At 43.1% G+C, this 17,332-nt stretch overlaps 1 protein-coding gene across 1 annotated transcript in view; it reads left to right on the top strand.

Moving 5' to 3' along the window:
• GRIA3 (glutamate ionotropic receptor AMPA type subunit 3) overlaps positions 1 to 17,332 on the top strand; it is a 430,530-nt gene that overhangs the window by 191,774 nt on the left and 221,424 nt on the right. Inside the window, exon 4 of the mRNA XM_033945127.1 lies at positions 17,036 to 17,223. Coding sequence (XP_033801018.1) covers positions 17,036 to 17,223 — 188 coding nt within the window. The remainder of the gene's footprint in view (positions 1 to 17,035; positions 17,224 to 17,332) is intronic.

The following is a 17,332-nucleotide window of genomic DNA, read 5'->3' as shown; positions in this document are numbered from 1 at the left end:
ATGGCCAGGCGGGAGCAGTCCAGAAGGTAAGGCACAGCATGGAGGGAGGGAGACAACAAAGGCAGGGGGGAATGATTTTATTTTTGAATTTAGTGATTGAATTATGTCAGTTCTGAGAATTTACATCTGCTGTCAGTGTGCTTTGTGTAGTTTAATTTTGTAGATTTTCTGTTCTCCTTTCCGAGAATAAAAGCCTGCCACTACAAAAGATTCTTGGACAGAACTCTTGCCTTCCAGGCAGGCAAATGGAACGATTGGCTTAGTAACGTTTTCGTGTTCTCATCATCCTACTTCAATTTTAGAAAACAGGTAAAAACGAGCTTGTTCAATCGATTTGTTAACTAAGAATCTTCTCAGCTCTACTTACTCAACCAGTATTCCTAATGAACTACACAGCTTTCATATTCCTTCTTTATGTAAGATTGTATAACTCTCATATTCCTTCATTATGTAAGATTGTATTGCTGACTTTGATTGTAACCTCTTCGCTGACTTGACTGTAACCTCTTCGCTGATTGCCTAGCACTTCTTGCTGTAAACCGCCTCGAACTTCTATGGCTTTGGCGGTATATAAGAATAAAATTATTATTATTATTATTTTTATGTGTTGTTAATAAGATTATATTGTGTATCTGTGAAAAATGAATGGAAAAAATAGTGTTACAATTAGTACTATTATGGGGGTGGGGTTTGGGATAGAGATGGGCGGGGTCTGGCCCACGACTTAGCCCAGTGTCCTTCAACTGCTGGTCAGTGAACCAATGCCGGTCCACAGCATAATTCTTTTATTTCTGCTGGTCCATAGGTGTAAAAAGATTGAAAAACACTGTGCTAGAACAAAGGAGAACACACTAAAATGTATTGCTATTTATTTATTTTTATTTTATTTATTTAAAAACATTTATAATCCGCTTTTATCCAAAGCGGCTTAGCTAGGGTTGCCAGACGTCCGGATTTCCACGGACATAACCGGGGGTCCGGATGGCTTTTCAAAACCCGACAAGTTTGTCCGGGTTTTGAAAAGCCTCCGTAAATCATGCCGGGCAGGGAGGAAGTCCACGCATGCGTGGACTTCCTCCCAACGCGATTTGCAGAGAAGAGTGGGCAGCGGGGAGCGGCGGACAAGAACAGACAGCGGGGTTGGGTGGGGCTAGGGTGGGGCTGGGGGCGGGATTAGGGCAAGGTTGGGTGGGCCTGGGGGAAAGTCTAGGGGTACGGGTTTTCTGTTTGGAAAATCTGGCAACCCTGCTCTCAGCTTCCCCAGCCCTGTGCCTTTGGTAGTGAAAACCAGGTCTAAGAATGGAAGCTGGGTCTTCTGTGTACATTACTTACTGCTGAGGTACCAGACAAGTTGAACATTTTTTCAAAAGAAATATGGAATTTTCTCTGTGTCCAGCTGCATATCTATAATTTTTCAACTACTGATTTATCTACTTCAGATTTCTGAAATATCTTTGAGGCTAATTCCTAAAAAATCCAATTTCTATTTTCAAACAATTTCTTCAGTACTAGGCCCATTTCAAATTACTCCCCAATTTAGCACATTTCAAGGAGCACCGTAGTATCATTCTGTTCCTCTTTCCCCTCAGTATTTCTTGCTGAAAAGATTCCAAATGTTGGTCTCTTTCTTTCCTAGTCCGATACAGAAAAAAATAATTTGGTTGCTTATCACATAGGCAGCACATCAAATACCACAAGGCAATTAAGATGACATTTCTATTGGGAAACGTTTCTGTAAACCTGGACATTGCATCAGAATACTAAAAGATAACTTTAATACAACCTAGGAACATAAGACATTTGAAGTTAGAATCATAAAATATTTTGACACTCACCAGTCAGGACTTAACAAGGATCTGAATTTTCTATCACATTACAAACCATACAATTATATTGCCTTGTCACTTTCTGGCTACCATTCGCCTCTTTCTGTTTCTCCCTGTCACTCCTTCCCCCCACCCAACCTTTCACTTGAGGCTGTCATTGGAATGCTTTTTGTATTTCACTATGCATATTTTGATTTTGTGAACTTTTGCTTACAACCGACCTGAAGGTTGTGTCTTTGAAAGCATGTCAAAAAATATGTTTAGTCCAATGCAAAAGGTATCATCATATTTTCCTTTCTTTTATTGTGTTCTAATTATATTTATTATAAATACAATATACAATTCTCCTAAGGCTGTCATCCTTGATTACTCATCATGCATCCATCTTTGCTGGAATATAAGACCGGGGGCGGGGTATTTAATATTCATGTGCCCTACCAGGATCAGTGCCCTGCCCCTCTTCCCTCCTTCCCCTTCCAGGCTCTGAACCCAGCCTCCCTTCCTCCCTTCCATGCCAGGCTCTCCACCCTATCCCCCCTCCCTCCCCACCAGGCTCTTCACCCAGCCCCCCTCCCTGTCCCCCTTCTCTCCCGATGTTCTGCAGACCTCCACCCGGCCTGCCATATGACCTGTTAGGCCGGAATAGGAGGGATCACTCTTGTCGCCTGTCCCGGCCGACTCTTATCAATTTTTTTTTACTTCTCTTCCGCCTCCATCGGCCTACCTTTTTGAAACCCTGGTGGTCCAGCGGTGTACCGGGCAGAAGCAAGCTTTCTGCGCCCCTGCCCCACACTGAGCCCCTCCTTGAATGGCCGCCTCCAGTTCTCATGGCCCAGCGGTGTACTGGGCATGAGCGAGCTTTCCTCCCTCATGCCCGGCGCTGAGCCACTCACTGAATGGTACTGGTGCATACTTTAGATACACCAATTGCTAATAGTCATGAGGGGGAGGGAGTTTCCCTCCGCAAAATGTGTAGAAAACCAACCAACCAACCCCAGTGAAAGGACGATGTATCCTCTCAAACAGATACAACAGTAGAGAGGGTCCAAGCACACAACACGAACAAACAAAAAAGAAGCATCAAGGGTGGCAACAGATGTTGAGGAGCCTCCCGCAACATCCCGGATCGAGCTGTGAAAAGGTTACGCGGGTTCCTCACCTTTTGTGCAGCTTTATGGATTATTTCTGGTGACCCCTGACCCAGGTCCTGAGAGCCGAAACTTGACCCATGTTGGATTTCTCAATAAAGGACTCTTGATAATACCTGGCTTGAAGGCCCATTGGTGCTTCAGGATTTTTTTTTTGTATTTTTCCTCTCAAACAGATGAAACCATCAGGATAAGTTTATTAACAATGGGGTCCTTCTAAGTAGCGTGCTAGCCATTTTAGCACGCGCTAAACGCTAATGCGTTGGGTGAACAGCCACCTCTTGAGAGCAACTCTGAATTCCTTAAGAGAAGAAATACTGTGAATAGAGAGAGGAAGAGAATTCCAGGAGGATGCTCGGTGATGTGTGGACTCAAGTTGTGCCTGACATGGTCCAAATAGTACTAGATGAAAGTCATTCAGTGAGCACAGAGGACGGGGTGAAGTCCTCAAAAGAAACATACTAGGGTCGATTCTCTTCAACATCTTTATCAGTGATATTGCAGAAAGCTTGAGGACTAATTAAGTGCTTGCACCCGACTTTCAACGTAAAAAGTGGTTACCCAACTGGAGTACAAAAATCTAAGAGGGTGAGAAACTGATGGATCTTAAACTGATGATCACAAGGTGGTGAAAAAAACGTGACAAGGCAGTGATAAATCCTCTGTAAAGGATACTGGTGAGACCTAAACTTGAGTACCATGCCCAGTTGAGTAGTCTCACCTCTGAGATGATAAAGAAGAGGTGGTTCAAGAAAGGGTCGCCAAAAATAGTGAGATGTATGCACCGAGAGATGAGATCTAGGGATGTAAATATATAAGTCCTATAAGGAAAGGGCGGGATTGAAAGGGACACTGAAATATCTCAAAAGACTCATATAAATGGCTCTAGAAAACCTTCTGGTAGAGGTGATGGAGGTAAGAATGATGCTGGAATTCTTCAAAGCTTATTCTGCAGTAATTAGGGGCTTAACCGAGGATCTATGGGCTTTTATCCGGAAGTAGATCGGGCAGGCTGGATGAACCTTAGGATCCTTATCTGCTATCATTTTCCAGAGGTGAACAGGCAGATTTTTTAAAAAATTTGGTTTCATAAGAACATAAGCAATGCCTCTGCTGGGTCAGACCTGAGGTTCATCATGCCCAGCAGTCCGCTCACGCGGCGGCCCAACAGGTCCAGGACCTGTGCAGAAATCCTCTATTTATACCCTTCTATCCGCTTTTCCAGCAGGAAACTGTCCAATCCTTTCTTAAATCCCAGTACCGTACTCTGCCCTATTACATGCTCTAGAAGCGCATTCCAGGTGTCCACCACATATTGGGTGAAGAAGAACTTCCTAGCATTTGTTTTGAATCTGTCCCCTTTCAACTTTTCCAGATGCCTCTTGTTCTTTTATTATTTGACAGTTTGAAGAGCCTTTCCTTCTCTACTCTCCCTATGCCCTTCATGATCTTATAAGTCTCTATCATATCCCCTCTAAGTCTCCTCTTCTCCAGGGAAAAGAGACCCAATTTATCTTCAGTTCTATTCAGTTTGTTCTATTGTAACTTTACTCCCTGCCTTTTTTTGGTTTTGAACATGATCTGTTTAAATTTTACGTGTTTCTGGCTGTATGTACTGTAGACTGTGCCTCTGTTCGGTGGAGGAAGTACTGACCCGATTCTAAATGATTGTTCTCCTAACCCTCAGTCAGTCTATTGGATTTTCCTCATTCGCATATGCGGATGACATCCAACTTTTGTACCCTTTAAACTCAGCAGATCCAAAGGAAATAATAATTATAAATAATAAGTTAAAACAAATCAGCAAATGGCTTAAGGACAATATGTTGGCCTTAAACACAACAAAATCTTCTGTAATGTTTTTCCCATGGAAAAAAGATCTTAAATTCTCACTACAGATACTCCTAAATAACATCTCTCCTCAAATAGTAACTACAACAAAAATATTGGGAGTAATAATAGATCAGGAACTCTCTTATCATAACCAAATTAGTTCAGTAGTTAAAAATTGTTTTTATAAGCTACGTCTCATCAGATCATTATCAAAAGTTCTAAAACCTGAAGCTCTCAACATTTTAATCCACTCATTAATCATCTCTAGGCTAGATTATTGCAATACTTTATACCATGGCATAACCAATAAAGAAATAAGAAGGATACAGATAATACAAAATACAGCAATAAAAATTATAACAAATTCAAAAAAATATGACCACATTATACCATTTTACAATCTGCACATTGGCTCCCAATCACACATAGAATAACTTTTAAAATCATACTGTTAATATTTAAAATTCAACAATCTCATGCGCCGATATTTTTGGATCGTCTTTTGATACCATATTCTTCATCTAGGGCAGTGTTTTTCAACTGCTGTTCCGCGGCACACTAGTGTGCCGCGAGATGTTGCCTGGTGTGCCGTACGGTGCAGACACTGATTATTAGTGCAGACACTGATTAGGCCTCAGGCCGGGTCCCGCACGCGCTCCCATGAGACTCCCCCGATCCCCGCTGCTGTTCAGTTTCGATCTTCTGCTCTGACGCAACCGGAAACAGGAAGTTGCAGCAGAGCAGAAGATTGAACACTGAGCAGCCGCGCATGCGCGGCTCTTTGGGAAAGCGTGCATGTCGCCGAAAAACAAAACCTACAAACTAAGGTGAGGTGAAGGGAGAGAGCTGGCTAAACAGTAGGATCGATTGGGCAGGCGAGTGGTGGCTGCGGGGACCGTGCGATCGCTCGTGTTCCCGGCTCAAATTGGAAGGAGGGAGTGAAAGGGAAAAGGATTCTGGGCCAAGGGGATGAAGACGGAAAGAAAAACCCACAGCAGGAAAGAAAGGGAAGGACAGGCAGGTGAGCCAGATGCTAGAAGCAGGGGGGGGGGGGAAGAAAGAGGGAAAAAAGCTAGATGGGGTTGAAAAGAAGAGACACACTGGTATGGAAGAGGAAGATAGGGGAAATCTGGACACAGGAAGGTAACAGAAAGAGGGGAAATTATGTGCATGGGGCATAGGGACAGAGACATAAAGGGGACATGCCATGGGGATGGGGCAATGACAGATACATAGGGGAGATATTAGAAATGGAGAAAATAGGAGCACAGAAGCGAGATGGTTTGTGGGGATGGGACAGGGACCGAGCTCGCAGGCTCCAGTGGCTTGCACAAATTACATTGTAACGTGCCATGAAAATAAGAGGGAGGAAGGTAGATAGATAAGCCACGTGAGAGGAGCTGAAGGGTAGTAGAAAGGAACAGATGGTAAAGGAGGGAGGGAAGGGTGGTGGTGGAAAGGAATAGGACAGACATTGAAGGAGGGTGGAGAGGAACAGACCCCGAAGGGAAATGTGGAAGACAGAGTGGGAAGAAGACAGATACCAGACTATGGGGGAGCGGAGGGAAGAAGATGGGTGCTAGACCAATTGGGGGGGGGGGTGAAGGGAGAGGCAGAGTAACAGCAAATGGAAGACGCAGAGAGAAGACACACAGTGGATGGAAGGAATTGAATGAGAAGATGTGGAAAGCAGAAACCAGACAACAAAGGTAGAAAAAAAAATTATATTTATTTATTTATTTTTTGCTTTAGGATAAAATAGTATATTAGTTGTGTTGATAAAAATTTATAAACAAAGCCCTGCCAGCTGAACATCTCTTTTTCTAGTTCAGCAGCAGGAACTTTGATTTATAAGAAAGGAATAAGCTAAATATTACAGTACTAAGGCTTATATGGATGCAGCGGGGACGGTGACGGGGCGGTGAATGGGATGGCAGTGGCGGTGAGGGGGCGGTGAAAGGAATGGCGGTGACGGTGACGGGGTAGTGAAGGGAACGGCTGTTGACGAAGAGCTACGTGTGTGTCTTTCTTCAATTCCAGCCAGAATATCAGCTTTGTGTTCAGCCAAACAGGCCCAGGTTTCGCACTGAATAAAGTATTTTATAATTTTTCACTCTTCTGTTTACTTAATATTTCATAATAAAGTAATTATAAAATACTTTCTTTGTGTTTATTTGATTCCTATTCAAGAGAATTACTTTATATATAGTCAATATAGGCACAGAGTTAAATTTTTTAACATTTTCTAATGGTGGTGTGCCTTGTGATTTTTTTCATGAAACAAGTGTGCCTTTGCCCAAAAAAGGTTGAAAAACACTGATCTAGGGCACTCAGATCAACACAACAACATTTATTAACTATTCCTTCTCTAAAAATAATAGCGACCAGGAGATCCACTATTTTCTCGGTCATAGCACCCCAGCTTTGGAACAATTTACCACTATATTTACGTAATGAACCTTCTTTAGAAAAATTCAAGCGCTCCTTAAAAAGCTTTCTGTACAAGGACGCTTTCAAAACATAGAAAGCATAACCTACCAAGTACTAAATCTTTAGACCTTAATGAATCTTAAGAGTAGGTTGCCAAATTATTCTTTATTTTACTTTATATTCTGGTTATGTGCTCCTACCATATGTGTTCTTCCCTAAATATTTATTTTTCTTTCCTTAAAGATTGTAGTTCATCCCCCTTGCCTTTTGTACCAGTTTGTATTAGAACGTAAATAATTTGTTTACAATGTCTTGTTTTGTCCTCCCCATTTTTTTTTTTTTTTTTTTAATGTTATACGCATTGAAGTGTATGATATTACGTATATAACAAATCTTAATAAACTTGAAACTTTATATCTAGGATTTATTAACTGCCTTTTATGAAGAGATTCGCCCAAGGTGGTGGTGGCACTGAAGGAGCATATAAACCAGCTTATAATTTGGAATGAATCAAAGAACTGTCTAGGGGAGTTTTAAACATCGGAGTGGCCCTTGTTTTTAAAGTACTACACTTCTCCCTCCAAATCCGTGGTTTCAGTATCCGTGGATTCGGTTATTCGCAATTTTTGGAGGGGAAAAGAAAAGAAACGCTGCATCCTGGTCCTCCCCGGACCTTACCTGGTGGTCTAGCGGGCTTTTGGGGCAAGAGCGATCTTCCTACGCTCCTGCCCCGTGTAGATCACTCATAGCAAATGGCTGCCATGAGTTCCTGTAGTCTCTCAAAATTATGACGGGAACTCACGGCAGCCATTTGCTATGAGTGATCTGCACGGGGCAGGAGCGTAGGAAGATCGCTCCTGTCCCGAAAGCCCGATAGACCACCAGGTAAGGACTGGATGCCGGGAGGGAGGCAGGAGGGAGGCATGAAAGGTCCGGAATTAGCTTTTTTAAAAAAAATTTAAAAATCACGAATAACCGAATCCGCGGATTCTGAACCCGCGGATTCAGAGGGAGAAGTTTATGATCAATTTGTTTAACAAACTTTAGTTAATTAATGGATATATTTCTGTATATACTTCATTTGCATCTGGCAGATCCTCTTGATGTAAATTGCTCTGAACTGTCAAGGTATAATAATTTTATTATTATTATTATTATTAAATCTTTTGTATAAATGTTGGTGGTGGGGAACAACTGGAGTCCGGTGATGGTTCCAAGTTATCCTTTCGTCTAAGTAGGAGAAATATAATGACACTGAGCACTTCAATCACTAATTATATATAAGTGTTTTAGCACACTGGTGTGATTTTCTTTATTATTCATATTTTTGTAAATGTTTATTTCAAGTTGAAGCCCCATAATATTGCATAGATTCAATAAAAAAGACAGCATTGCCACAAACAGCGCCAGAACAGTGACTACGGAGGTGCCTACCAGCGCCTAAGGGTAAAATATGCGTGAATAACACCGGAAGTACTTGTATGCATCAATAGGCACCTTCGTAGTTGCGATTCTCATCATAGATAGGCACCGAAAATGTAGGGTTACCAGATTTTACGTCAGGAAATTCTGGGCCCCTAGACCCGCCCTCAGGTCCACCCAGTTCTACCCATCCCTACCCCATTACACCCCAGCTCTGCCCTCCAACCCCACCCCACGCTGCCTGTTCATCGGGCAGGAAGAACAATGTCCGGGGACATCTGGTAACCCTACGGAAATGCAGGCCTTGAAAACTCTGGCCTATGCTTCTAGTGTCTATCTGTGATATAGTCACGATTCTGTACACAACGCCATCGTGTGATGGGCACGTGATCGGTGTCACATTTGTGGGCGGCTGCCGATCACGCCGCCATTTATAGAATCCAGGCCTAGGTGTGATTCTAAAACCGTGCCTAACTCCAGAGGCAGTTTATAGGGTTCATAGACAACCCCGCGAAAGACAAAGGCGCGCGCTGACAACTGAGCGCAAGACGGAAGCGCACGCCGAAGAAAACTACAGTTTTTAGGTGCTCCGACGGGGGTTTTTGTTGAGGAGCCCCCCCCAGTTTACTTAATACAGATCGCGCCGGCGTTGTGGGGGGTTTGGGGGGTTGTAACTCTCCACATTTTGCTGTAAACTTAACTTTTTCCCTAAAAACAGGGAAAAAGTGAAGTTTTCAGTAAAATGTGGGGGGTTACAACCCCCCAAACCCCCTAAAACGCAGCGTGATCTGTATTAATTAAAGTGGGGGTTTCCCCCCCCACACACCCCCCCCCCGTCGGAGCCCTAAAAACAGTAATTTTCGACGGCGCACACCTCCGCTCTGCGCTCAATTGTCTGCGTGCGCCTTTGTCCCGGCGCGCTTTTGACCTGACACCGTTTATAGAATAGTCTAGGCACCAATTTGTATAGGTGACATATATAGAATGTGCTCCTAAGTCTTCTTGCTTTAAATGGGAGTTAGTGGTAGAATAATACATCTTAATAGTAGCCTACATTGATAATTATGTTTCTTATGCTCCTTGTGACTTTGAAGAAGTCATTCCATGCCCCATTGCCCCAAAATGCGTTATTGCACTTCAATATACATCATTGCTATTTACTATGCATGATTAGTAAACAGGCCCCATTAAAAATAATTAACACAGGTTAATAAATCTTGTTTTTAGGCTGTAAAGTCCCCAGGGAAAGGGAGCTACCAATTGTAGCTCGTTGTAACTCACTTTGAGCTCAGATTTGGAAGGCTGAGTAATTAAATCTAATGTGCAAATCCAGGAGTTGCAGGCCAGCTTGTTGTGAATAAACGCTCATGGCACTGAAGACCTCTAGGAGGCTGGAAAGGAGCAGCAGGATAGAAAGTGCAAAGCTAAAAATAAAAGAAATAGAAGAGAAAATGGTGAACGCATAAGAACTGTTTTTCAGAGTTACAGTAAAACCTTGGTTTGCAAGACAAGCAAAACATTTGATTAAATTTTAACTTGATATACAAGCAATGTCTTGCAATACAAGTACGTACAGTATACACACATCACAACTGAGCCGATGGTTCTTCTCTCTCTGACACTGCAAAAGTGTAGTGACTGTTCTAAACAAGCGAGGTCTTGCAATACAAGTACTATAGTATTTGGGGTTATGGAGTTTCCATTATTTCTTATGGGGAAATTCGCTTTGATATACGAGTGTTTTGGATTATATGCATATTTTTGGAACGAATTATGCTCGTAAACCAAGGTTTTACTGTATTTTGCATTAAAGTTTTTGGGTTGTGGAACGAATCGTCTGAGTTCCCATTATTTCCTATCGGGAAATTTGCTTTGATATACGAGTGTTTTGGATTATATGCATATTTTTAGAACGAATTATGCGCGCAAACCAAGGTTTGACTGTATTTGGAAAAGAAGATCTATAATAGTTTGAAACCAAGTAAGGTGTACTAATAAGATTGTAAGCTCTACAGAGCAGGGACCGTCTCTTGCAAAATTGTTCAGCGCTGCGTGCATCTGGCAGTGCTGTAGAAATAATAAATTGTTGTTCCATATTTTTATTATTATTTTATTATTAGAAAGCAATAAATTAGTAACATTAAACCACAAAGAACTAATGGCTAGGAAAAATTATTATTACCAAATTACAGCTAGGTAAACCTGGAAACTGGGAGAGAAAACTGATTTGTCCAAGCTCGTTTAAGGGGGGGACCGTGGCAGAGCTAGAACTTAAATCTGCTCGGTGGTCACTGAAATTCAATTTTCATTTTCACTGCAGGCCTAGATACAGAAGCATCAATTATAAATAAAGAATTCAGACCAGCTTTGGATTTACTGAGCGAGTATGGAAATGGGAAGCCATTGTAGAAACACTGAGCCAGAAAGTAGATCAAAAACAGAAGAGGGATGAAATGAATCTCGGGATCACTGAAAGCTGGATAGGGTTCATTAGAGCAAAGGAAATCAAACTTGTCTACCTTAGATTCTGTGGCAGTGCACTCTGCTACATAGCTTCCTATATATCTTCCCTCTCCTTCCCTCCCCCACACACACAATTTTTTTTTTCATTACGAAAGATGTCTAGGACATGATTTATGGGCATTGCTTTGTATCCTGCTTCTCTTTTCCCTTCCTGCTTTCTGTTTCAAGAGTCATAGGTGCCAGCTCTGTGGGTACAGTGGGTATTTGAGCACCTCCTCCCCCCCCCCCCCCCACCGCCATTATCGAGCAAGCCCCTTCTTTTGTGGTCAGGGAAGTATAATTGGAGCTTTTAGTACTGCCCAATCATTTTGGAAAGTTGACGCCTCTGTCAAGGGTCAGTTTCCAGCTGGAGCAAGCCCTCAACCAGAAAACATCTGGAACTGAGCAAGTCAGCACTAATGCTTAGCTAACATTATGACATTTTGTCATAGCAAAAGCTTAAATTGAAGATAATGTTATAAAAGACTGCCTATATCCAATTTCCAAACAGACAGATATTTAAAGCATATTTATTTATTTTTTTTTTTATAAAATAGGCATCAAGAACCTGACCCTGTGGAGCATAAATCCTCACACACAAATTTATACCTGCTTTAAAGGACTAATTTTGTACACATGCATTGCATCAAAGACAGCCTTATTCTGTAGCTTAGAAAAAGTAATACAGTACTCTCCCAAAATTCGCAGGGGTTCCGTTCCAGGAACCCCTGTGAATTTCAAAAAAAACGCAACTGTGGTTTTGAGCCTGTAAAAAGGCAGGAGAGGGCAGCTGGGGGCACCAGCGTGTACAGTAAATCATACCCAGTATGCTCCAGGGGGTAGGGGAGAGGAGGAGGAGGAATCGGCTATGCAGAAAGCTGATTGGTTGACTAGGGGAGAGGAGGAGGAATCAGCTGTGCAGAAGGCTGATTGGCTGACAGAGGGGGGTGGGGGGTTAGAGGAGGAGGAATCAGCTGTGCAGAAGGCTGATTGGCTGTCCAGGGGGAGGGGGGGGGGAGAGGAGGAGGGATCAGCTGTGCAGAAGGCTGATTGGCTGTCCGGGGGAGGAGGGGAGAGGAGGAGTAATCGGCTGTGCAGAAGGCTGATTGGCTGACCGGGGGAGGAGAGGAGGAGGAATTGCTGTTCAGAAGGCTGATTCACGGACTTATTCCCTGTATTTTCTGACCAGAAGAGGCAGTCAGAAAATACTGCGAATAACTGAGTCCGCGATTCGCGAACTGCAAATTTGCGGGGGAACACTGTATATGCAAGCAATATATTGAGTTGTATGGAAGTTCTTTGTGAACAGGTCTGTGGTGCCCCCAACTTCTCTGAGACAATTGGGATTGTCAGGGTATTCTTCTAGACCTGGGTGCCTCCATTTGGGCACCCTGGCCCAGATTCTATAAATGAAGCCTAAAGTTAGGCCAAAAAAACAAGGCAAACAACCCCACGAAAAACTCACAATAAATAAGTTTTAAAAAGTGGGGAAGGAACATTACACATCAACCAGAGACAAAAAAATAATTGAGGTTTTATTCCAACACAATGAAACAATATCTATTCTGAATGGAAAATTATAACATCAAATCCAATCTGTATACCAGACCCAATACAGTCCATGTTTCGGCTTCAAAAAGCCTACCTCAGGGTTTGCAATTGGCATCCGATAGATGGCACTCTTGTGGTATCAAAGGTAGATTTAATGAAGCATATCTCTTACAAGCTTCACATACTCATGGTTCCCATACAGAAATGATAAACTGAACAATTCACTTTGGCCCCCTAGTGGCTGAACTTAGGACTGCGATGCAGGGGCCAGAAGGAATCCTACGTATGGCCTCCAACCAAGGATATCACAGTGATGATTAAACTAACCCCCAATTTTATTAAGATGCGCAAACCAATTAGCACGCGCTAAACGCTAACACGTCTATAGACTAACATGCACTTGTTAGCGTTTAGCGTTTGCTACATCGATTAGCGCACCTTAGTAAAAGAGGCCTAAGGGGAGAAATTCTATTTATGTACCCCCGAAAAAATCGGCACTGAAAAAAAATCTGCATTTAATACTATTCTATAAACCCACCACATTCAGAGTTAGGTGCGGTTTATGGAATAGGTGTAGCGCCCGCCCCAGGACAAATTTAGGTGCAGCCATTCACACCAGTGAAAACCTGGCATAAATGTCTGTTCCTAACTCGTGCGTGGATCAGACGTATTCTATGGCCAGGATTCTCTAAACGGCGCCCAAGCTCAGTAAAAAAAAAAAAAAAAAAAAACACCATTCAAATGCCATATTTAACTGGGTTTCAAGGTGCCTCCCAGTGCCTAAAAAATTAGTGCCGGAATTGTGTCTCCATAGGCGCTTTAGGCCGACTAACGCCACTGTAGGCTTGGCTAATGCCTACAGAATACTGCACTAAAAGTTCTAAGCGTCAAGAAAAAATTTGATAGGGTAACACCTCTTTACTTGCAATATCATTGGCTACCCGTTCGTTATAGAATCCAATTGAAAGCTCTATTTCTTGCGCATAGAGTTTTCTATTTTTACAGCCTGCTCACTTACATTCTTATTTGATTCCTTACTCGCCGTTAAGAACTTTGAGGTCTATTCAAGATAATAGACTGGTAATACCCTCTGTTTATAAAGCTCGAAAGAAAGCGTTCTACTTTGCAGTTCCAAACTTATGGAGCCATATGCCACGAGAGTTGAGTTTAGCGGCAAATGTATAATCTTTCAAAATTAGGTTAAAAAGGTTTTTTTTAAAGAAGCGTTTGGGCAAGATTTAAATCAATCCGATACTACTTACATATTCTAAATGGTGTAGATCTTCAGTCAGCGGGCGGGTGGAATTTTAAAGTTCAATGGTATTTTTAGGATTCTATTTCGGAGTGAATGCTTTTTGGTGTGGTTGGTGTTTTGCATGTTAGAGGCATTCTGCTCAGTAATGGAGTTTTTGAGCTCATTTTATCAAGCCGCGCCAGCGGTTTAACGCGCATAATACCGCACGCTAAACCGCCGGCCGCACTAGCCGCTACCGCCTCCCTTGAGCAGGCAGTAGTTTTTAGGCTAGCGCGGGGGTTAACACGTGATGAAAAGTCGCTCACGTTAACCCCCCACCCCCCTAGCGCGGCTTGATAAAAGGAGCCATTTGTGTTTTTTTTAATGAGTGAATGTTTCTTAGTATGCCCTCCTGTTAGTTGCAGTTGTGAGCAGAGAGGTCAGTTATTCCTGGCGCAGCAAAGTACAGTGGTGCCTCACACAACGAACTTAATTGGTTCCAGGAGCAAGTTTGTTATGCGAAAAGTTCGTTATGTGAAACGCGTTTTCCCATAACAATACATGTTTAAAAAAATAATTCGTTCTGCAGCATAAAATATGCTAAGATGACATAAAAAAAGATAAATTTGTCAAAATGGTGAAAATGGTGGTCTTGCTGAGGCCAAACTCTTTGACGAGGTCACACTGTTTTACCCCACATTCACTCCTTCTAATTATTTCCCGTTTCATTTCAACAGAAATCACCTTCCTGCTTTTTTTAGAAGCCATGATATATAAAAAATATTGAGTTTATCTTAAAAGGACGACTGTATACAGTGAGAGAGGGCAGTTAAGCGCAGTGCCTGCGCGGAAGGATGCAATACATCGGCAGCTCGGGCGACTTCGTTGTGTGAAACGAAGTTCGTTGTGTGAAACGAAGTTCGTTGTGTGAAGTTCGTTGTGTGAAACGAAGTTCGTTGTGTGAATCAAGACATGAAGTTCGTTGTGTGCAGCGTTCGTTGTGCGAGGCGTTCGTTATGCGAGGCACCACTGTATAGGGAAACAAGGTCTCTCTTGTTGGAGACATGTTTTCCCAGGTCACTAGCAGCTGACAGCGCTCTTTCATTTTTCACTTCCTGACAGCAACGTGAAGATTACAGCTAAGTTAACTTAAATACATTTTATGTATTCACTAGCTGCTTATCTGTGCATTGTTAGAATGCTGTCTTAAGCTGCCTTCCCTGGGTTTATTCAACTCACCTTCTGAAACTACTTCCCTTAACGGCAGGAGCCCTTGAGCCTTTATTTGATTTAAACTTAGCCCAGATGTTAGAAACCTAGAGAGTTTTTTCCCCTTTTGCCAGGGCAGGATTAATTCATCGAGGGCCCCTAGGCACACAAGTACACTGGGCCCCCAGCCCTGCCCCACCCCACCATGCACCCAGGCAGAAACAGGAAGCTGCGTCAGAGGGAAGCTATGGGCCAGCAGCACCGCTTGCACAATTACAGTTCCCGTTGCCTTTCTTACCCGCGTTGCTTGCTTGTCTTACTTTCCGTCAATGGGTGGGGCCGCGATGCCGATCGGGTTGGGGCCCGCATTGCCGATCCGGAGGGGGGGGGGGCTGCGTTGCTGATCGATGCTGGAGGGGCCCATCGCCATTTGGAAAAATCAATGTTGATGCCCTCCTTCATCGGGCCCCCCTGACCATTTCGGGCCCTAGGCGCGTGCCTACTTGGCCTAGTGGTATATCCTGCCCTGCTTGTTGGGTTTTCTCCATAGTTTATTATCTACCTGGAGTGGACCAATGATAATTAGTTAGTCTCCCTGTTTTAAGTCTTAGTACTTTTGGGAGTTCTACCTTGCGGATTTTGAGGTCCATTTAACAAACTTTGATTTATTTATGGCTCTAGAACTCATGACATTAAGGGCTCCTTTTATCAAGGCACGCTACGGGGGTTAGCGCGTTGGACATTTCATCACGCGCTAATCCCCGCGGCAGCCTAAAATCCTAACGCCTTGTCAATGGAGGCGTTAGGTGCTAGCACGGCTGGCGGTTTAACGCGCGGTATTCCACGCGTTAAACCGCTACCGCGCCTTTGTAAAAGGACCCCTAAGTTTGACCCTCGATTTTTGCTGTTTGATTACTAGGTAGTAAGGGTGTCTTCTGTTCTTTGATACTATGGGCTCTTTTTACTAAGGTGCGCTAGCGTTTTTAGCGCACGCACGAAATTACCACACGCTACACCGGGCAGTACGCTTCTAGAATAACACCGGCTCATTACTGGCATTAAGGTCTAGCACGCGGCAATTTAGCGCATGCTATTCCACATGTTAAGGCCCTAACGCACCGTAGTAAAAGGAGCCCTATGTTGTTTATATGGGCCAGGTCTATACTATCTAATAATGGAGTTCTTTTTTTATATTTATTTTATTTCACTTTTATTATATTCTGTACACTGCTTGGACCAGTGAAATGAACGAGCGGTATAACAAGATTAATAAACCATAAACCATACAGAGGCACAATCCACATCAAAAGGTAGGCACCGGAAATATAGGCCTCGAAAACCCTCACCTACACTTCTGGTACCTTTACCGGAGGCACGATTCGGTCTCAGTTGCCGTCGTGTGATTGACAAGCCATCAGCAGCTGCTTTTAAGGTGGCTGCTGACAACGGCGCCGGTTAGAGAATCCAGCCCTGGGCGCCTAACTTTTAGGAATGACCACGATCCGCCATGACCCCCTCCCCAGGTCTCGACCCTTTTGAGGTCCGCATAGTAGAATTTACGCGCAACACTTTATAGAATACGCTTAGAAAGTTTTGCGCACAAATTCTAATTAGTGCCAATAATTTCTTGGTAACTGGCAATTATCTGCATGGATTGGCTTGCTAATTAATCACGATGAGCATGCAAATCAGAATACCCACAGATTTGCGCGCACAACTTTAGCCGCGGTATATAGAATCTATTGGTAAGTGAAATGGGTGAGAATATAAACTGGGGGGGGGGTTTGACCTTCATTCCTGGATGTAATGTAATTTAAACATCTTCAATTCAACCAAGAACCTGATCAGGTGGTTTGCTGTGGTTTGTGTTTCTTCCTCAGGATTTTCTATTCTCCAGGCGATTATGGAAGCCGCCGTGCAAAACAACTGGCAAGTGACAGCCCGATCGGTGGGAAGCATCAAAGATGTGCAAGAATTTAAGCGGATTATAGAAGAAATGGACCGACGTCAAGAGAAGAGATATGTGATTGACTGTGAGGTGGAGAGAATAAACACAATTTTGGAACAGGTAAGCTTTTTGTTTGGAAGACATTTCACTAGGCACCTCTTAAGTAGCTATAAATATTGAAACTAGAGAGGTGCACAGTTCCTGCAACTTAGGGCCTCTTCTATTAAAC

The sequence above is a fragment of the Geotrypetes seraphini genome, chromosome 5 (genome assembly GCF_902459505.1).
Source record: "Geotrypetes seraphini chromosome 5, aGeoSer1.1, whole genome shotgun sequence".
Taxonomy (NCBI): domain Eukaryota; kingdom Metazoa; phylum Chordata; class Amphibia; order Gymnophiona; family Dermophiidae; genus Geotrypetes; species Geotrypetes seraphini.
The sequence above is the reverse complement of the archived record's forward strand: the minus strand, read 5'-3'. Positions and strand labels throughout refer to the sequence as shown.